The sequence below is a fragment of the Podarcis gaigeae genome (assembly GCF_964106915.1).
Source record: "Podarcis gaigeae genome assembly, chromosome: 3".
Lineage (NCBI taxonomy): Eukaryota > Metazoa > Chordata > Lepidosauria > Squamata > Lacertidae > Podarcis > Podarcis gaigeae.
In genome coordinates, this window is record NC_139680.1 from 121,836,868 (window position 1) to 121,858,721 (window position 21,854).

Here is a 21,854-nt window from a genome sequence, read left to right on the forward strand (position 1 = left end):
AATCTTAATAAAAAGGGGAGGGGAGGAAGGGGAATAAAAGATCAGGTTAAGTTCCAATTGAAAGCCAGGTGGAATAGCTCTGTCTTACAGGCCCTGTGGAAGGAGGTTAAATCCTGCAGGGCCCTGGTCTCATGGGACAGAGCATTCCACCAGGTCGGAGCCATCACTGAGAAGGCCCTGGCGGAGGATGGTCTGGCTTCCTTTGGGCCTGGGACCTTCAAGCTATTATTATTCATGGACCTTAGGGTCCTCTGCGGGGCAGACCAGGAGAGGCGGTCCCGTAAGTATGAGGGTCCTAAGCTACAAAAGGCTTGAAAGGTCAAAACCAATTTATTAGCATTGCAATGCCAGCAACACGACACAGCTAATGGCCTCCGCCGCTTACAAAGCATTTCTCTGCTTCTACTGTCTTGGCCGACTTGCTCGGTGCACGGCTAGCTTTCTCACAATCCTTCTCGACGTTCTTTGGCCATTTGGGTTTTTTCCATAACGAACAGAACACTGAGAAAGTATAGCACAGCATAAAATCAATAAAATTCATAAAACCTCTCCGAAATACATCACAAATCACTAGATCAGCACAAGATGAAGAGAACGAGATCACCCTTCAGGGAAAGGCTGGCTGGGCCCGGGTAGAGAGCTTGGTTTTAAATAAGGGGCCAAAAGAGACAGAGGTCACAAGGGATACCTGGTGAAATGGGGAGGGACACGGAAAGCTGACTTGGGCCCACCTACATGTCATCAATATTGCCTTCTCTGGCTGGCAGGGCCCTCTCCCAGGCCGCCTGCAGGCGCTCTCGCACTGAGCTGTGACTCTTCCGTAAACCAGAGGGAAATGGTGATCTCTTGGGAAGGGGCAGGATGGGGTACAGCACGCTAGAAATCCCCTGTTGACGGAAAAATCCGAGGGCTCCCTTGGACAAAAAGTAAAGACACCAACCTGGATAACATGGAGCAAAAGAGCAGCCTGTAGGCTTGGCCTTTATTGATCTGTTGCAACAGGGTGCTCCCCTCACTCGCAGGAGAGAGGAGGGACCCAGAAAAATGGTGTGCAAGGCCTTATAAAGACTTTTGAAATTGCCACGCTGTAGATCAAGACCACCCCCAGAAACATCATACATACATCACAGAAAGGGCGGTCTACAACAGAAATCTGAGTGCGTTGTTTATCTCCTGTCTGGCAAGTTACCTATTAACGCTCACTTGATTGGATACCCTGGGGAGCCTGGCCAGTGTTTTGTAATGATAAGTACTTAGTTCCTGGGCCAGGTCACAGGCTCACACTCTATTCCTATCTTAAATCTGCCCTAAAGACAGGATTTGTGAAGGAAAAGACAATGTGGAGGCTTTCCCACTTTGACCTTGCAGAGAAAACATTTGCTCAGTTTAGGAATCAAAATGGCTTCAGGTTGGTCTTCCTGTGCTGATCTATGTACATGCGGTTGGTACACTTATGAACATTAGTACCATATATCTAAGACCATAAAATTCCTATCACACCCCAAAGGGGTGGAATCAAGGTGGGTGGTGAAAGTGGGCAGGTGCCATCTTCCTCTATACTTAGGAGACACAGGACTCTCCATGGTTGCTGACTGAGGACTGTGTTCCACCTCCACTCTCAAGGCAGCCATGATTCTGAACACCAGTTGCTGGTGGCCACAACTTAGCGCTGGACCTCATGTTTTCCTTAGTGAACTTAGGGCTTGTTCTATTCCTAATTGTTCCTGTCATTTTAGCCAGCTCAGTGTATTCAAATAATTTTACTTGCCATCCCTCCTTTGTCGGGACCTTTTCCCCCTTACATTTTCTAGCAATGAGCATTCTTGCCAGATGTTGTTGTTGTTTAGTCGTTTAGTTGTGTCCGACTCTTTGTGACCCCCTGGACCAGAGCACGCCAGGCCCTCCTGTCTTCCACTGACTCCCACAGTTTGGTCAAACTCATGCTGGTAGCTTCGAGAACACTGTCCCACCATCTCGTCCTCTGTCATCCCATTCTCCTTATGCCCTCCATCTTTCCCAGCATCAGGGTCTTTTCCAGGGAGTCTTCTCTTCTCCTGAGGTGGCCAAAGCATTGGAGCCTCAGCTTCAGGATCTGTCCTTCCAGTGAGCACTCAGGGCTGATTTCCTTCAGAATGGAGAGGTTGGATCTTCTTGCAGTCCATGGGACTCTCCAGAGTCTCCTCCAGCACCAGAATTCAAAAGCATCCATTCTTTGGTGATCAGCCTTCTTGATGGTCCAGCTCTCACTTCCATGCTTCACTACTGGGAAAACCAGAGCTTGAACTATACGGACCTTTCTTGGCAAGGTGATGTCTCTGCTTTTTAAGATGCTGAATTTAATATTAATATTAATAATATTAATAATAATGCCGCTGTAGTGGCATATAAGAATACCCTCCTTTTCCCAGAGCATCTGCTGCCCCTAGAGGACCCTCCCTTGCCCCTCGCAGCATCTCCGCCTCCCTCGCAGGGTTGTTGCGAAGAGAAGCAGGGCGCCCCCTGGCGGGGAGAAAAGCGAAGGAAACGGAGAGAGACGCGGGCCGAGCGCCCCTAGCGGCGAAGGACGGAACTCCCTCCCTCCCTCTCCGGCGTCGTGACGTGGCGGCAGGAGGCGGGCTCGGCCGGCGACGTGGCAGAGCGTGCGGGCGCGGGGCGGGCGCCTGGGCGGCCAATCGGCGCCTGGGGGAGCCGCGCGAGGCCCCGCCTCCGCCCGCCCTGGCGCATGCGCGCCGGCCGCGTCTTCGGCGGGCCTCCCGGCTGAGGCGGCGGCGGTTGGGCGCGATGGCGGCGGCGGTGCTGGGCCGCTGGGAGGTGGTGGGGAAGCCCGGCCGGAGGGGCGCCGCCGGCGGAGGAGGAGGAGGCCCGTCGGGGCGGAAGGCGCTGGGCGGGGCCGGTGAGTGCCAAGTCGAGCCTCCCTGGCCCGCGGCAGGCGACCCTTCCTTCGCCCAGGGCGGGGGCTCAGGTCCCAAGGCGCGTCTCCACCCCGGACACCTGGGTCCAGCGCCGAGGGCCTTCTCGGGGGTGGCGCCCGCCCTGTGGAACTCCCTCCCACCAGGTGTCAAAGAGATAAGCAGCTGTCCTCTCTTTAAAAGACACCTGAAGAGGGAAGCTTTTAATCTTTGATGGACTACTGTATTTTAATATTCTGTTGGAAGCCGCCCAGAGTGGCTGGGGAAGCCCAGCCAGATGGGCGGGGTATAAAAACAATTATTATTATTATTATTATTATTATTATTATTATTATTATTATTGGTGCTGACCTTTAAAGCCCTAAACGGCCTCGGCCCAGTAGACCTAAAGGAGCTTCTCCACCCTGAACACCGCAGTGCAACTCTGAGGACCTTCTGGCGGTTCCCTCCCTCCCTGCAGGAGGCCAAGTTACAGGGAACCAGGCAGAGGGCCTTCTCGGTGGTGGCGCCCGCCCTGTGGAACGCCCTCCCACCAGATGTCAAGGAAATAAGCAGCTGTCTTCTCTTTAAAAGACATCTGAAGGCAGCCCTGTTTAGGGAAGTTTTAAATATTTGATGCTGTATTGTTTTTAACACTTGATTGGAAGCCGTCCAGAGTGTCTGGAGAAACTCAGCCAGATGGGTGGGGTATAAATAATAAATTATTATTATAATACCCCAGGGTGGGGGGGCAGGGGCAGCTGCGCATTCAGCCTGTGTGACGGCTCTCTCTGCTCTGGGCCCGCAGCTCCCTCGGCCGTGCCGGAGAGCCTCCTGGAGCTGCGCCTGGACAAGGCGGCGGTGGCATCCGGACGGCGGCGGCAGCAGAGCAAAGATGAGGTTCCGCCTCCTCCGCCGGGGCAGCCGGCGTCCAGGAAGGCCGCGGCCGGCGGCGGCAAGAGCAGCAAGAAGGCTCCGCCCGGCGGGGACGCGGCGCCCAAGCAGGGCCGCTTCCGCAGCCTGGAGGACGCGCTCAAGGCGGTGAGTGGCTGGCGGGAAGGGGGATCTGCGGGCGCTCCTGCCTGCCCGCAGAGAGGACACGGGGGACCAGAGGGGGGCAGGACAAGCTGCACTGGGTGGGTGAGAGGCCCCCAGCCCCCTTCCTTAACCTCTTCTGTGTCCATGGTGAGGTGGGCCTAGACCAGGTTTCCTCAAACTTGGCCCTCCAGTTCCCATGATCCCTAGCTAGCAGGACCAGTGGTCAGGGATGATGGGAAATTGTAGTCCCCAAACATCTGGAGGGCCGAGTTTGCCGATGCCTGGACTAGGGCGAGGCAGGCGGAGATGCTCCCATCCTTCTCCGCTCCATCCATCTGGGCCAGCGGGGCTGTCCTGCGCCAGGGCTTCTTCTCCAGCGGCGCCCACCCCATCGTTTTAAACACTGTGCAATGTCTTGATTTGTCAGCTGCCCTGAGCTTCTTTTGATGAGGAGGCAGGGCATCATTTCTAAAAAGTATCCAGAATTGCTATACTGGCTGTGGGTTTGCCCCCCGAGGTGAATATTTCACCTAGCTAGAGAAAGGAACTTTAGAAGAAACCACAAGTTGTCAATACGTGCAGAAAGGTCTCCTCCCCATCCCATGTATCCAGGACTGTTCTTTGAACCATTTCCATGAAGGGACTGTGCCTTTCGCCAGCCTTTGCATAGATGCTGGTGTCTACCTCATACACAGCCTTTAGCTTCAGAATAAATAGTAATAGTCTAAAAAGGCAACTCGTGTATTTTTTTATTTTGGAGGAGGGAGTCCTAAACTTTGCCTTCCTTAATATATGAGCTGGAAATGTGTTGCCTCCTTCCTGTGTCTTTTCCTAGAATGTGGAAGGTGAAGTACAGAAAATGCATCTCTTGTTCATGTAGACTAGGGACCAGCTTGAAGCTGCGGAAGGAAGGAAGGAAGGGAGGAGTGAGTGCTCTAGGGACCCACTGCCTCCCTCTCCCCCCTTGCCTGGGGGAGGGGGCAAGCAGCTGACAGTCCTTCTGAACATTTAATGGACTCTCCACTTGGCGCATGGATGGGATGCTGGAGAAAGAGCCTTTGGCTGATCAGTCAAGGAACCAGTAGTGGAGCATTTCTCCTGCATGCTGAAAATTTAATCCCTGACACCTCAAGCTAAATGATCAGGTGCTCTATGATGTCAAACGTCTTTCTCTGCCCAAGACCCTGGAGAGCAACTGCCAAAGAGGGTGGGCAGTCCTGGGCCAGATGGACAGACAGGATAAGACAGCTTCCTCTTTCCCTAAATTAGATATTTAAAAGACCAAAGGTTCATTGAGGATTGGGGGAAATTCGTGGAATATCTGGAAAATATAAGTGAAGGTCATATAATGCTAGTTGGGTTTAAAAAAGCTCTGTGAAAAGGTTGGAATATTGTCTAAAGAGAAAAAGAAGGAAAGAGAAAATAATGTCAATATAAGCCAGGATTTGTGTGAATTTGTTAAATTAGGGTATGGATGATTTGAGGGGAAGCTGAAGGAAGTCTTACAGAAAGAAATCCGTGACAACAAGGTGTAAATTGCTGTATTTTTTGTTTGTTATGATTTAAAAAACAAAAAAAAATATGCAGAAAAAAAAGACAGCTTCCTCTTTCCCTTGGGGGCCGATGGAGTTGAGGTGGGACTCCTTGGCTGAGGGGCAGCCACTTCCGTTTGTGGAATAGGTTCACTTAGAGAGCGGTTCCAGAAACAGCCCAAATGTGCCCTGCTAAGGTGGGGAGGGGCAGGTCTTCCCTTTGCAGCAGCTCAGCTAACTCTCCCCCCCCCCCCAGCTTGATTTGTCAGAACTCCAGAAGGAGCTGGACAAAAGCTTGAGCATGTTCCCTGAGAATCCTTCTGTGTGGGTCAAAGACCTGGCTGGATATCTGAACTACAAGCTGCAAGCTCCAAAGAGCGACCCCACCCTCAGCCAGCACCCTCATGGTAAGTGTTGCCTTGGAAAGTGTGTGTGTCTGAGAGAGAGAGAGAGGGAGAGAGAGGCTATTTTGCTCGCTTGAACACCCAGAGCACCTGTCCTGTTGTGGGCTTGGTTTGTGGCCTTGGCAGTTGCTTGCACAACATTCAGACTTTCTAGTTCAGTGATCACAGAAGAAGAAACGTGAGTAAGCGCCTGTCAGCAAGATTTTGAATTCTGCAGTTAGAAAACCTCACGCTTGTAAATTGGGTGAGAAGTTGCCAGCATTTGGATGCTGCATGCATTTGTATGGTTTTGCTAGGAATCTTGTTCTTCAGAATTTGGAAAGTTGTTCTCGGTTTTTGGAGGACTGCAGAAACAAAAGTAATACCTGACATTTTTGTGCAGCTGTGACACCAGCGGCAGAATTTTTGCAGCCAAGGAGAGGGTTGTATGGGTTGTAACCCCTGGAATTCTAAACCAGTCTCCGTTCTTCATATACCTGAAAATACACTGGTGGTTTCTTTCTTACTCCTTGTAAAAGAAGATAAAATTCTCAGGGTTGCTGATGATGTCTCCTACACTCTGTCACACAGACATTTTTGTGCCTCCTGGATGGGGAATGTGGGCTTGGCTGCCTGGTTTGGCCTGGGCAGGGAAAAGCCCAGGAGAGAGAGAGGGGCGAGGTCTCCTCCCAGCCATTCCCTCTGAGCTTGTGCTTAGAGAAGCAAGTCTCATAACCACGGCATGTTCAGTTTCTGCTGGGAATGCCTTTCTCGACCTTTTCTGACCGAAGGGAGGGTGAAAAGCAGCTCCTCTCTTTCCTGCCACTATGCCAAGTAGCTGGAAGCCAAGCAGGGGCCTTATGGGCAGAGTCTGCTGCTTTGGCTTGGGAAGGGTGTCAGGTGCCGAATGCTCCCGGCGTGGCTGCACAATGCTGCCTTTGTCTTCAGCGTTTCCCAGTGGCGTTTGGCAGCAAGGCAGGGGCCAGAAGATCCAGAGATGCTCTTCCCCACTCCACAGGGACGTGGATGCTGGGAGTTAATGAGATTAATGAGAAGAGGCTGGCTTTGGCAGTTGGGCAACATCCTGGGCTGGGGCCTTGCAGACTTTGGTGGTCGCTTATTTCCTTTTCCTTCCAAGAGCTCTTATACTTGTCCTCCTGAGCAGAATGCATCTCTGCTCCAAAACCCAGGAGCCCTTGACAGACTCACCAGTATTTGAATTGTGGTTGACATTTGAGCTCTGGCAAGGTGGCTTCAGCATTGGCTTCTGGCATTGCACTGCTGAAGAAGCAGCTGTGCCTGGTTTGGTTCTCATAGGGCAGGCCAGTCACCTCTGCACATTTCTCTCCACGTTATCCTTGTGCTGCCAAGGTAGAATTCTGAACTGGGTTTCCCCGAGAGTCTGCTCAAGCCGCAGTTATGGATTGCTGTGCTGTTTAGGGATGTGGCTTCCCACCTGTGCTTTACTCATGGGAAAGTTGTTGCAGCAGTGAGGGCTAACGAAAGCCAGCCCTTCCTTCACACTGCCACCTTACTTTTGGCTGCAGACTATCCCTACTGCCTTGTGAACAAAGAGCTGAGGAGCACCATCAAGTCCTTGCTGTCAAAATCGGCGGGTGTCCTGGAGCTTTTCTTTGACCACTGTATTTACACAATGTTGCAAGAGCTGGACAAGACTCCTGGTGAGTGTGAAGTGCAGCCCAGTAAACCAGCCGTTGGGTCAAAGGTTCTGCCACACATGCTGCCTTGAGGGCAGAGAGCAGTTGAGCCAAACTGCAGTCATACCTCTTGTTGTGTTTGCTTCATGTTGTGGCTTTTCGGGTTGTGAACACAGCAAACCCAGAAGTATATACTTCCAGGTTTCACCGCACTCGCAGAAGTGTTCTGTGCGCTTCGCACATGCGCATAAGTGCTCTATCACACAGTGCTTGTGCAGAAGTACCACTCTAGTTGCAGACTTTTCGGGTGCGAATGGCACCCCGGAACGGATCGTGTCCACAACTAGAGGTACCCCTGTATTTGTACGCAGGGCCCTGGTGGGTGCTGCATGTACCTCAAGGCAGTTTATGTTCTGGACGTGGCACTAAAAGTGACCAGGGCTGCCCACTGAGGTTGTGAACAAACCTGATTTCACACCCACCTAATTCTCAATGCTGTTACCCTAAAGGGTGCAGCAAGGAGGTGAAAAGCCTCTGGTGAAGCTGTGACTTTTGTGGTGAGGGATTGAAAGATGGGGAGCAGCAGGGCAGAGGGGTGTGGGGTGGAGACCTGAGGGGACCCCAAGGGGGAAAGAGGTGCCAGCCGTGATACGTACATTGTAGGGGGTTGGACTAGATGACTTGTGGGGTCCCAGCCTGCAGTTCTGGGGTCCCAGCCTGCAGCAAGAGCAGCCAGGAGTTGGGTGAGAGACAGCAAATTAAAGTCGGAGAAAGGGGGAAGGGAGGACAAGGGGTGGGATCAGTGAAGGAACGAGGGTTTGGCTACATTAGTGAACAAGCATGGTGCTGGCTGTGTTCTTATAGGGGACTTCAAGAGGGGATTGGGGGCCACAGTAAGGACTATGGGCTCTAAAGCTTCTGCCACTCTATATTGTATTGAGTAAAGCGGGACACCAGGGGGACACGCATACCCGGGAGGGCCTCTGTTCCTCTCCTCCTGCTCTGATCCCACAGCAGCCACATAGATTTGCCAGGAGTCTGTGGCGTGCAAGGGCTCTGGGCCCCAGGCTGAAACGCCCTACCTGAAGGGCCCTCACAGTCTTCCTCACCTTGCTTGTCTTTCAGGGGACTCCCTGCATGGCTACAGAATCTGCATTCAGGCCATGCTGATGGACAGGCCTAAAGTTGCCACCATGAACTTGAGCAAGGTGGGTAGCTGCAGTCAGTTGCCCCGTCCAGCCAGGAGAGGCAGCCCTCTCTCCCTCTCCAAGGTACCCAGGTTCCCAGAGTTCCTGGTATATTTTACTGAGACAGGTAGTAAAAGAGGAAAGCTATCATCTTCGGAATAGGAGAGCATACTTTTGCCCTCCATGCGCATGAAACTGGGCCCCTCCCTCCCCGACCTCCCTTTCCCTGTGCTGGGAGTCCCACCTTCAGTCCCTCACATCTCATATCCCAGAGAAGTCAGGAGCTGATGTTCTGTGCTGGAGGGCTCCAGCTGCTTGCGAGGGAGCATTGTCCCTTTGGCCCCCTTTCCCACTGGGCTCTGTGCCACCGAGAGTTAACCCTGCAGTCTTTCCCTTTTCCACTTCAGTATCTTGAGCTGCTGAGCTCCCATCAAAGCCGTCCGGCCAAATGTCTCACGATCATGTGGGCCTTGGGTCAAGCTGGATTTACTGATCTTACAGAAGGACTTAAAGGTGAGGACGGCAGCAACCTTTTTTAAAAAAAATGTATATGATGATAAACACTTTGGAATATTTTTGGAGACCTAATAAAAATGACATGGGGGGAAAAGGGCTGATCAGGAGCTAGAAGGAGCTGCTCCAGCCCCTTGAACGGTGATGCCCTCTTCTCAGCCTGCCCCAGACCCTCTGGTGGTATGGCTCAAGAGCATGTTGCATGGCCTGAAGGCACATGGAGCAGCTGCCTTTCTGAAGCTCAGCAGCCCTGAGTTCCATCCTCGAACAAACGCAAGGGCAGAAATGTAATGCTGTTGCTCTCCCAACTCTTTTCTCCACAGTGTGGCTCGGCATTATGTTCCCTGTTCTGGGAATCAAATCTCTCTCCCCGTACGCCATTGCCTACCTGGATCGCCTGCTGTTGTGAGTTGCTATGTCCTTGTTTGTTTGTTTGTTTGTTTGTTTGTTTGTTTGTTTATTCAGCAGGGTTCCAAGTCCCCCCCCCCATGCTATTTGACATCTCTCTGAAGCCTCTGGGAGCTGTCGTAGGGAGATTTGGAGCAAAGTGTCCTCAATATGCAGATAACACTCGGCTCTATCTCTTGGCTCCATCAGAATCAGCAGGGGCAGTTAAGGTGTCAGGCCAGTGCTTGGAGGTTCAGATGAGTTGGGTGTGGGCCAATAAACTGAAGCTGGATCCCAAAAGGCAGCTGTGCTGCATGCCCTGGGTTCTCATGTCCGGGAGGCGGCCTCTGGAAGGAGCAGCTCCTGGGTTCAACAGCAAGAGGAGGTCAGCCAGGGATGGTGGGCACAGACAGGGCGGGTTTGGTTTTCCTGCAGTACAGCCCTTTGAGGTAGGCCTGTGGAGGCCCTTGTTCCAGCACGGGGAGCGGAGGCAGAGTTTGTAATGAAGTGGGAGTGGCTTTCCCCAGCTGACAGGCATTGCTTTTTCCTTGGCAGGATGCATCCCAACTTGACCAAAGGCTTTGGTATGATAGGACCCAAAGACTTCTTCCCTCTCATGGACTTTGCCTTCATGCCCAACAACTCTCTATCCCCCAGGTATGACACGGCTCACGGTGCATGGATGGGGAGAGTTAGAGCCCCGCCCCATTCCTGGGGAGACTGAGGGGGGGTGTCGTGCCTACTTTGGAGTGTCTCTGTTTGCACCAAAACACTGCTGTGGAGCGCCCCCCCCCCCAGCAGAAGGGCATCTCCTTCCTTCCTGGGCATTTATTTATCTTTACTTGAAATTGTTTTTCAATTGTTTTGAGATGTTTCCTAGGAAGCCATTAATACATGAAGTAAATAACAGGGAGATACAGAAAAGCCTTTCTGCAAGCTGCCTCACATCTGAGCAAGTTTCCTTTCCTAACCTAAACCCTTGGTAGCTCAGGCAGCATTTAAAAAACCCTGCTGTTAGCATAGAATTCAACTGGTGTTACGGTTAGAGTTCAATTTTGATATTTTAAGAGCTTTCAAATTGATGCTTCTAGTTTACACAATGGACTACTGAACCGTTACAAGCCAAATTTAAAATAAAATGTTGAAAGGCCCCCAACAGTAACTGTACAAGCTGTGCATTTCTTCCAGAGGATGCAAATGTATTCACTGTATAGTTTAGGACAGCGTTAACAGATACAACTATTTATATAAAATCCAGGCAGAACTGTGTGTGCGCATGTAAAAATGCAGCAGTTCATATGCAGCAAACGTTCTTTCTCCCCAGCCTGCAGGAGCAGCTGCGCCAGTCGTATCCCCGCCTGAAAGTCCTGGCCTTTGGGGCTAAGCCTGAGACCACCCTGCACACCTACTTCCCTTCCTTCCTCTCCAGAGCCCTGCCCAGCTGCCCCCTTGATATGCAGAAAGAGGTGAGGAGGGGGCAGAAGGGGGGGGTGGCCTTCCTCGAGCATCTAGTGGGGCTGCCACATTTAGACAACAACTGAGCTAGACTGAGGAGTTTAAAACCTCTGGATGAAAAGGTTCCCCCAGTTTGTTGAGTCAGAGGATCTATTTTGTGTCTTAATTCCCTCCAGTGCCAAACCCATGGGCGGCAGTTCTTCTGATAAACTGGGCGTCTCTCTCTCTCTCTCTCTCTGAAATAGGAGGGGATGTCTGCTGGGCCCTCCTTGGGAGGCTCAGCCCCAGGGTTTTCCTGGCTCTTCTCGCTTCCAGTTCCCTTTCTCTCCCCCTTGCTTGGCTGCCAAAGTGTGGGTTGGAATCCAGGCAGACTGGAAAGGGGCAGGACCCTCCCTCAGCCCCCGAGAGACTGGAATGCAAGCAAACTAGTTTTGTTTGTAGCTAACGTGGCAACCTTGAATTTCCCATCTCTTTTTTTTAAAAATATATTTATTAGCAATTTTTTAATTTAGTTACAATTCCAATAAACAATACCATATAACATATCTTTTAACATAATCTTCTTAACTTCTTTGGACTCCCTCACATCTCCCGCTCCTGCATTCCTAGCCGAGAAGGTTTTTCCAGCAAATTTATCCCCTTTTTTCGATTCTTATTATCTAATTTTCCAATATTATATCTCTAATTTTTAATATCCTTTATTCAAATCTAAAAGAATTAAATATAACTTAAAATTGTTCCAAAAATTTGTTTTTTCTTAAATTTAGCTTATCTTCATATATCACTTCCTCTATCTCAATGGTGCCCAATTGTTTACATTCTAGCATCCTCCTTAACATTCATATAATTTACAATATTTTTGTAAATAGATCTTAAATTTCTTCCAGTCTTCTTCCAACGTCTCTTCTCCCAGGTCTCGGATTCTGCCCGTCATTTCAGCCAGTTCCATATAGTCTGTCAGTTGCATCTGCCATTCTTCCAGCGTGGGTAGATCTTGGGTTTTCCAATACTTAGTGATAAGTATCCTTGCTGCTGTTGTTGCGTACATAAAAAATGTTCGGTCCTTGTTTAACACCTTCTGGCCGACAATACCCAAAAGGAAGGCCTCTGGTTTCTTAGGGAAGGTATACTTAAATACCTTTTTCAGCTCATTATATATCATTTCCCAGAAAGCCTTCACTCTAGGGCAGGTCCACCAGAGGTGAAAGAATGTTCCTTCATTTTCCTTACACTTCCAACATTTGTTATCAGACAAGTGGTATATTTTTGCAAGTTTGACTGGGGTCATATACCATCTGTATATCATTTTCATAACATTTTCTCTCAACGCATTACATGCAGTAAAATTCAGCCCAGTAGTCCACAACCTCTCCCAGTCCTCAAACATGATGTTATAACCAATGTGAATTTCCCATCTCTTCTGGAGGAATTAAATGTCCTCTTAAGGATCTAAAAACAAGGAAAACATGTTTTAGCTTAGGAACCATGGCTATTGTTTAGGTGCAAATTTTTGCAGATATAATTGATTAGCATCCATGCGGTTGACTACAGCTGCTTTTAACAGGGCCACAGTATCATTGAATCAGAGCCCAGGGCAGTGCAAGGCAGGTGCTTACGACTTGGCGTTAGGTGCATTCCCGACTCTGGCTGTGTCTTGGGCAGACAGAGGTGCCAGGGATGGAAGCTGGAGCATTTTGTGTGCTACGCAGGTGCGAGTGATGAATGGCTCTCTCCCTCTGCTGCAGAGACAGGGCTGCAGCAGCCAAATGATGCTTTCAGATATGATGCACACACACACACACACACACACACACACACACACACACACAGTGGCACCCAACCCCACTGATTTGAACTATAGCCTCCTTTCTCTCTGTCTGGAACCGGTAGATGGGGAGGAACCTCTTTGGGCACTGAGAGCCAGAATAGGAAGGAGAGCTCACCCAAAAGGCAGTTCCAGAAAGAGGGGAGGCTGTAGGGAAGGCACCCCTTCCTGACCCCAATTGGGATCAATAAGTGGGGCACAAGGAATGTCATAAATCTGTCGCACTATCTTGAAGTCTTCAGTCCTGTGGCTGCTGCTGCTGTTTGGCCACTAGACTCCTGGGACCAATTCTGCTTTCGTCCTGTGCAGCTGCTCAACTGCCTGGCCGAAGGCCTCCGCCTGGATCCCCTCAGCTTCAATGTCTGGAGGCAGCTGTACATCAAACACCTCCCACAGTCAAGGTGAGACTCGGCAGGGATGCTTCCCCACTGCATGCCCTGCTTGACGGTTTGGAAACCTGCAGGATACCAGTCCTGCTTACAATCGTGGTGGTTGAACGTCCGCTTGAACTTTTTGGGAAGGCTGTGCTTCGAGCCCTCGTGGTTGCTGAAACCACGCAAAGTCCGCCTGGGAGCGGAGGAGCCTCCCCTGTTTCGCAGGGAGAGCAGTGGGGTGTCTCTCTTTGGCAAGGTGCATGCAACAGTGAGCCAGTGTGGTGTAGTGGTTAAGAGCAGTGGACTCGTAATCTGGGGAACCGGGTTCGCGTCTCCACTCCTCCACCTGCAGCTGCTGGGTGACCTTGGGCCGGTAACACTTCTCTGAAGTCTCTCAGCCCCACTCACCTCACAGAGTGTTTGTTGTGGGGCAGGAAGGGAAAGGAGATTGTGAGCCGCTTTGAGAGGGGAGCGAAAGATGGGATATCAAATCCAAACTTAAAAAACAGGCCTGGCTCTGCAGAGATCCTTGAGCTGATGCCTTTGCTTTGTTTTCCCAGCCTGCTCCTGAATCATTTTGTGCAGACCTGGGACAGCACTTCCAAAAAGGTTTGTGGCTCCTGCTCTTTGGACTGCCTCTTGCTTGAAGCAGTAGTTTGTACGCTAGGGACAGACAACACGGATGAATTAATGGCCTCCAGGCCAAAGCAGGCCAGTGCTAGGCAGCAGTCCATCCCCAAAGGCTGCTCCATTGCTAAGGTTCAGTCGTTCCAGCTCAGCACAGCTTGTGCTTTCTGCTAGTTCTGTCTGCTTCTGAGGTTTGCTGTCCCCCATGAGCTGCATGGACAGGGTGAGTTTGAACTCTGAAAGGGATCCTGCTGCTGCCCACATTCTCCATAGTTTGCATCGGGTTCGGAGCAGGGCCTGGGAGGCGCCCATCTGGCTTGAGTGGGGCTCAAGCAGGGTGGATTTCATTTAAATCACTAGTCAATAAGACTTGATTTAAATCGTTTTTTTACTGAAAGACTCCTTCTTGCTGGTATAATATTAATATTTACAACAAGATGAAGGTTTCATTTTTGGAATAATAAATTTTCAGAGTAGTTTTTACAATTCTAGCAAAAATTACTGATTTGGTTATACTGTTAGAAATACATAGATAATTATGAAATTATTGTGAGGCTTAATAAGTTAACTGTTTATATTTGGACAACTTTTCTTCTGTACTTTATTGGAAGGAGAAAAACAATCATTTCCTTAATAACAATTTAAACCATTTATTTAACTAAAGCAATAACATTATAGCATATGTATCCATGTTTGTTAACTGATGTGGTTAAACAATTTTTGAAAAAAACTTAGACTGAGTTTTAGCACACATGAAAAACTTAAAACAAATCATTTGAATAGCCTTTGGACTCATATGTCACTTAAATAGAAAACTATCTTTAAAAAGATTTTTCCTCCAAAAGCATTTTATTTTAAAAATCTGATTTAAATTAAAAAATACGCTTTTAAAAAACCATTGATTTTTATCCACCCTGGGCTCAAGGGGGGCGGGTGCACAGAGGCAAGGCCCCTGACTGGTGAGGGGAGTGGGGAGGGCAGCAGAGCACCTAGCTGTCTGGCCCTTCAGCCCCCGCCCCCATTCCTGCTGCTTCTGTAGGGTTGCAACCATCCCAGTGTGGTCCAAGGCTCACCTGTGGCTTTGTGACGGTGTTTGTGGACCGTTTCTCTTCCAGATGCGGAAATCTTTACAGGAAACAGTTCATTCGTTCAAAGTCACAAACGAGGAACTGACCGTGAAAGGACCAAACAGTGAACAGGATGTTGCAGCTTGCAGAGCTGCCTGCAAGGTATTGTTATTATTTATTCAATTTGTATGCCTCCCTTCATCTGTAGATCTTAGAGCAGTTCACAACATAGTATAAAAACACAAAATACACAATAAAAACGAACAAAAACAAACCCCAAATCTCCCCTCCCACAACACGTTTCAAAGGGTCTCGGGTGTTAGTCAGCCAAAGGCCTGGATAAAAAGGAATGTTTTTGCCTGGTGTATAATGAAGGCACCAGCTGAACGTCCCTGGGGAGAGCATTCCACAAATGGGAAGCCACTGCAGAAAAGGCCCTTTCTTGCGTTGCTGCCCTCTGGACCTTCCTTGAAGAAATTACACAAAGAAGGGCCTCAAAGGATGATCTCAGGGTCTGGCTTGGTACATATGGAGAGATGCGGTCATTGAGGAATTGCGGTCCTGAGCCAATCCTTTGGCCCCCTCATGAGAAGAGAAGACTCCCTGGAAAAGATCCTGATGCTGGGAAAGATGGAGGACACAAGGAGAAGGGGACGACAGAGGACGAGATGGTGGGACAGTGTTCTTGAAGCTACCAGCATGAGTTTGACCAAACTGCGGGAGGCAGTGGAAGACAGAAGTGCCTGGCGTGCTCTGGTCCAGGGGGTCAGGAAGAGGCGGACACGACTAAACAACATCAAAACCAGCACTTTGAATTGGGAGCCAGTGCAGTTGGACTAGGATCAATGTAATATGCTCAAACCGTCTTGCCCTGGTGAGCAAACCAGGCTGCCCAATTCTGCACTAGCTGAAGTTTCTGAACTGTCTTCAGAGGCAGCCCTACGTATAACGCATTGCAGTAATCTTACATAGAGAAGAAGAAGAAGAGTTTGGATTTGATATCCCGCCTTTCACTCCCTTTAAGGAGTCTCAAAGCGGCTAACATTCTCCTTTCCCTTCCTCCCCCACAACAAACACTCTGTGAGGTGAGTGGGGCTGAGAGACTTCAAAGAAGTGTGACTGGCCCAAGGTCACCCAGCAGCTGCATGTGGAGGAGCGGGGAAGCGAACCCGGTTCCCCAGATTACGAGTCCACCGCTCTTAACCACTACACCACACTGGCTCTAGAGGTTGCCGGGGCATAGACAACAGAAGTTAGGCTGTCCCTGTCCAGATGGGGGCACAGCTGGGCCACCGATGGAAGGCACTCTGGACCACTGAATCCTCAAGTGACAGCAAAGGATCCAGAATAATCTCCCTCTTTGGGGGTGGGTGGGTGACCCGGTGGGCTAGCCATCTGCATCCCGGAGATTCTCCTACCTATTTCCTCTCTTTGTGTTTCCCCTTCAGAACCTGCTGCTGAAGATGAAAGCCAGTGGCCTTCCTTGGGCTCGGCTGCTGCTGGTCGCCTTGGTATTCACTGCGGGGTTCCTAATGCATGACATCAGGACTCATGGCTCCTTTGAAGGTGAGGCCCTGCCCCTGCAGGAAAGGGAGGTGTTGCGTTCCAAAGGCAAGGAAGGATTGGACCCTGATTACACACGAGAAATACACACGCCCCGGCCCAGGGCCCTTTATCAACAAAAGAACTTTTAGCACAGCCCTTGTAAGAACCAATCAGATGTCCTCTGAGCATTTCAAAAACATCCTCATGTGGGACAAAGTCAGATCAGAGAAATCCTTGTAACTACAGAAACTACTTTGAGCATGCATATGTGTCTTTAAGCTAAATAAAACAGGGATCAAGGAGGAATGCATTTCGCAAACCCTGGAGGTCATAAACAGGAGAGGAGGGATGGCAAGGAAAGAGAGGCATCTCTAGCATCTCCTTGTGAACTCTCTTCCTGGCCCTTAAGATCTACCTAGACTAACAAAAGCTACATCAAAGCTACCTTCTATCTTCATGGCTCAGGATGCCTGGTGAAGCAACCAGTCTAGGTTTAGAATGCTTATACGTGCCTGTCAGGCAGAGAAAATGAACAGTAGAGAAGATGGGCAGAGGGATTTAATCAGAAATTATTGTCAGTGAATCAAGCCCAGTCAAAGCAATGCTTTCATCGCTGACACAATGGCGTGCTCCATTTTTCATAATTCCTCATAGCAATCCCACGTGACCACCGCAGGAGGCACGTGGGAGGGGGCTGCCCCAAAGACACACACCCCCCCCCCGCACCAGCAGCCCACTCAGGGGAGCATGTTGTGTTTTCCAGCTTCTGCCTCGGCTCAGGTGCTCCGCTCTTCCGGCATCCTCTCCGCATCCCAGCAAGCCTGGAGCAGAGTTTCCCACTTCTCTGGGGAAGGGTACAGGTCAGTGGCTTGCGCTGGCGCTTTGTCGGCAGGGAGGCCCCCTCCCTTCAAGGGGGACCAGGGCAGAAGAGCGCTCTCCCTCTGGGCGGACCTTGGGAGGGAGCCTGTTGCCAGGGTCTCACCCTGCTGCCGCCCCTTGTTCCTTGCAGCTGGCTGGAAGCAAACATACCTCTCTACTACTCTCGCGTGGCCACCGTGCTGGGACCCAACCTGGAGCTGGTGTGGGCAAAGACAAACGAAACGGCCGCCTACATCTCTGGGAAGTGCTCTGCTCAGCTCACCTGGCTCAGTGACAACCTCCCCAGGTTCATCGAATGGGTAAGGGTGGGGCCGGCCCCCCGCTTGCTCGCTGGAGGCAGGGAAGGCGAGGTGTGTTGGGGCGTCAAAGGAGAGAGGTGGGCATCAGCAGAGAGGGTTGTTGAAAGTGGCGGTGAGATGCAGGCCCTGACAGTGGACTTCCCAAAAGAGGCATCTGACCACTGCCGCCTCTTAAGGGGGTCAGCGGCAGACCAGGCAAGGCAGAGTTCTGTGCAGAGAATGAGCCAGGCAGATGGTTGCCCTACCTTCAGAGGCACAGCCGGGCTGTGAACTGTCAAGCGATGTCTTTGTTTTGGGCTGGTTTTAACCCCTCTAGGCCACCAACCGTTTATCTGCTAAGCTGGAGGGTGGGAAAGCCAGTTCACTGGCAAGCACCCTCTGCACCGGCCCATTCACCTGGGTCAACAGGCCCCGGTTCTGCGCATGTGGGCAGTGCCGCTGAGGAAATACAGCTGCAGAGGTATCCGCCACTCCATTGAGTAGCAAGAATGGGCAGAAGCTGTGAGGAGGAGATGGCAGTGGCAGCTGAAGGCCCTTTGCAGAGAAGCCAAATATTGCTCCCAGTATTTTCAGAGTCTGTCCGCCTGCCTGCCTTTCTCTTTCCCACCCCATCCCTGGGTTCTAATTTCCTGTAAGTTTTTTAAGGGGATCTGGACCTGTGCTTATGGTTCCCCATTGGCTGGTGGCCACCCTGTTCTCTTAGATCACAGTTCCTTTTGATTCATATGCCAGTCAGTAACTGAGGAACAGGGATCTTGGCCCTGCCCACCCTCTAGCTAGGAGTGTTCCAGTTTCTGGGTGTGTCTGGCCAGCCACAGATTCTCTGCCTAGCAAGGGCAGGGCTGGCACTTGAGCCTGGCTGAGCCGCCTTGTCTTCCCTCCCAGCTCCAGACCCGGGTTCCAGATTCCGTGCTGCACGGGGCGGAATACCTCAAGGAGCTGCTGCTCTTCCTCATGCGGAACTACTTCTTGCCTGCGGTGGACTACGTTGCTGGGTCGCTGGAGGGGGCCTGGAAACTCTGGGTGGCTTCCTGCAAGTGAGTATGGTCTGCGCACAGCATCCTTGGTGCCACGCAAAGCAGACAGCAGGGGCCGCTTGACTGCGGAAGAGAAGTAGGAATAGAAGAACACCGAATGGGGAGGGGGAGCCCACCAGGTTCCCGGGGGGGGGGGCATCCAAACTGCTTGGAGACAAAACAAGGCATGTCCCAAAGTAATCCAGGAGGCCTCGAAGCATGCATGCTCACCCTCTGCTCTCTCCTCCAGTAGCGAAGGGTCCTGGGAGTGCTTGCGGAAACATGTGACCAGCCTCAGCCATTCCTCTTGGACGTACCTGCAAGACACCACCGTGGCCATCAGAGACTGGGCTCTGGCCATCGTCTCCGGGCACTAGGCGAGGCCCAGGGCTCAGGAGCTGGGCGTGAGGTCTGGGTCTCTGCTCTCCCATTGCTGCTGGCAGCAGGATGTGCCACCTCACTGTTCCGCGGGCAGACCACAAAGCGAGGGGCAGCCTCCACCTCTGACTTGCCGCTGAAGCCCAGGTCTGCCCAGCAGGCCGGAAGCCTCCCAGCTCCCCACCCATTGTGCAGTTGTTCTTTGTCTCCACTCCAGCCTTGCTGAAAAAGCCAGTTGTCTGCTGTCCGTTTGATGGACTGCACCGGGCGGGAGGCAGCAGTGCACACCCAGGTAGCGGCCCCTCCACCTGTCGGTGGGCAAGCACTTTCTGTATCCTACGTTCAGTGCTGTTACCCCAAATAAATAGGCTGCTGGGGCAGTGACCCCCCTCCCTATCCCTCTGCGCATGGAGCGCCTGTTGCTGCTGCCCTCAGCCTTTTCTCTGCGGCTCCTCCAACTGCTCCTGGCAGCTCAAGCCAGTCTCAAGGGCTGGTGCCTGCCCGGGATCCTGCCTTGCCAGTCTCCCACCCATCGCCCTGTGGCCTGAGCAGAGGCTCTGTGGGCATTTCCCCGAGCCATTAAGCTGCCCCCTTCTCTCAGGTGACTGTGAGTCTTTGCCTTCCCCCAAAGAGCTGCCTTTGCCTTATCGTGGAGCCAGGAGGGGAGAGCTCATATTATGCGGCAGGGCCCAGAGAGTAGGAACAGGGCGGAGGGGAGAGAGGGCTGGTCAGCTAGGCTGGTGGATCCCTCTCAAGGAAGGGCTGCCACTCCTCTTGCAAGTTCCATAAAGAAGAACTGTGCCAACTCCTGGCTTGAAGGAAAACTAGCTTAGTTGGGGTCCGTCTTTCGCCTTCTGTAATGCCCACTCCTTGGTCTCTTCCCAGGGCCTGTGTGTGGCCTTGAAGTCTGTGTTGTGACCCTGTTTCCAGCATGCCCTGAATACCTCCTCTCTCCCAGCCAGGCATAAGGACGAGCCCTTATTTGGGAGGGCACAGTGGGAAATAGTGGGTCAGAAGAAGCAGCTCCTGCTCACCAGGTGCTACGTCAGTTGCCAGACCCATGTGAGGCTGCTTTGCCCCAATTACATTTCTCTCCTGCAGCCAGACCTCCAGAGGTGATGGGACCCTGTCATGACAATGGTGTGCGGCTTTTGTCATGTGCAATAAAGGAAATATCTTTGGTTACATGCTGTGCTTTGATTATTTCTCTTTGCTGTGAGACCTTTTTTGCTGAGGTTGGCCCCAATTCTTTATTTTAAAACATATTAATAAGTTGCTTTTTAGGGCAAAGCCTAGTATTGGGAGGAAAAGTGACTAAGATTCCACCTAAACATTAGGAAGAACTTCCTGACAGCAAGAGCTGTTTGACAGTGGAATTTGCTGCCAAGAAGTGTGGTGGAGTCTCCTTCTTTGGAGGTCTTTAAGCAGAGGCTTGACAACCATATGTCAGGAGTGCTCTGATGGTGTTTCCTGCTTGGCAGGGGGTTGGACTCGATGGCCCTTGTGGTCTCTTCCAACTCTAGGATTCTATGAGCATTATGGCCAGTGGTTGGGGCAGTGGGATATCCAGTCTCCCCCACACTCCTGTTTCATGTGCCTGTGGAATTGGGTCTGTAGAGAAGCAGGAAGAAAACCATCAGCCATGCAGTCTGAAAACAAGCTGCCTCCCTCATTATCCCATGCTGGGAGCGGGGTCCAATGGAAGCTGATGACGCAGAAGCAAGAGAAGGGAAGCAGATGTTTGATAGCCTTTTCCTCTAAATTCATGCCAAGATGTACAGAGCCCTTTCTCTCTCATCTCTCCATCCATGGCTTCATTCCACTCCTCCAAAATCACAGCTCCATCATTTGACTGTTTCATTCCTCTAAACGCCTGTGTGAAGGACTTCTCTGTTTCACCTTCTGTTGCCTCCAACTCTTTAGCATTTCATCCTCCTCCTGGCATTCCTTCACCCATATTGTCCTAAGTTTCTTTGTCCTGTTTAACTCCTTTCCATTTCATCTTTCTCTGGTCCACTTTTGTTCAAATCTCTGCTCTAAACTCTTTGATTTGCTCATCAAACAATTGCTGAAGAATGCCAACAGTCAATGGAATGTCCGATGATGTATTGGCCATACTGAATATTCCTGGTCTTATTAACAATTCAGTCTGCACCTTAATAACTTTACAGCTTTTATCTTTTATCAAACCACATTCCTTTTCTACAGAGGAAATGTGATGTAGAAAAATTATGTTCAGTTCAACAAAGGCAACACTTTTGTTGGCAAAACAGAACGAAAAAATAAAGATTCTTGGCATTCAGAGCTTCCTATATTGCTTAAAACTTTAATGGTTGAAACAATTAGAACATGCATATTGTTGCCCCACCCCAGATGTAAAATTCAAGCAGCAGACACAGAAACCTCTCAGTGATAAATTATAACCGTCTCTAAAATAGCTAGAGAAAGGCTTTTGCAGACCCAACTCGCAATAGAGCTCTTCCAGGGCAAGCTGATTCCTTCTCTCTTAAAGCTTCCAGGAGCTGACAAGCTTCTCAGTCTCCCGATTTAGAAAATGACCTTTACAGAGTATTAGAGTTTAATCCCATGCTGCTCCTTCTCCCCAGAGCAAAAAATAAAATCCAAGATTTTTACCTCCGGTCTGATCCGTTTCCCTGTCAATCTCTCCACTGACGACCTGCTAATGGAAGACATGTTCTTCCCCTGGCAGTCTGAAGCAACCCCTCCTGAGGCCGTGAAGGCCACTCTCGGCTCCTCCCGGGCTGGACTGAGACACCACGTGCTGCCCCGACGCTTTATAACC

The 21,854-nt window shown here is 50.8% G+C and overlaps 1 protein-coding gene across 2 annotated transcripts; it reads left to right on the forward strand.

Annotated features, from left to right (window-relative positions):
- The first annotated feature begins 2,750 nt into the window (after positions 1–2,750).
- Positions 2,751–20,236, forward strand: TMEM214 (transmembrane protein 214). Of its 2 annotated transcripts, none has more exons than XM_083733357.1 (17): positions 2,751–2,893; positions 3,697–3,929; positions 5,715–5,865; positions 7,389–7,523; positions 8,625–8,707; positions 9,094–9,199; positions 9,523–9,604; positions 10,142–10,243; positions 10,911–11,052; positions 13,176–13,267; positions 13,801–13,849; positions 14,983–15,096; positions 16,383–16,500; positions 17,243–17,339; positions 17,489–17,657; positions 18,543–18,694; positions 18,924–20,236. In XM_083733357.1, the coding sequence occupies exons 1-17, from the start codon at positions 2,782–2,784 to the stop codon at positions 19,048–19,050; spliced, it is 2,064 nt and encodes a 687-aa protein (XP_083589483.1). In that variant the 5' UTR covers positions 2,751–2,781; the 3' UTR covers positions 19,051–20,236. The 2 variants fall into 2 exon arrangements, with proteins under 2 accessions (XP_083589483.1, XP_083589484.1); XM_083733358.1 differs by having other exon boundaries at positions 2,762–2,886; positions 3,696–3,929.
- The last annotated feature ends 1,618 nt before the right edge of the window (positions 20,237–21,854 follow it).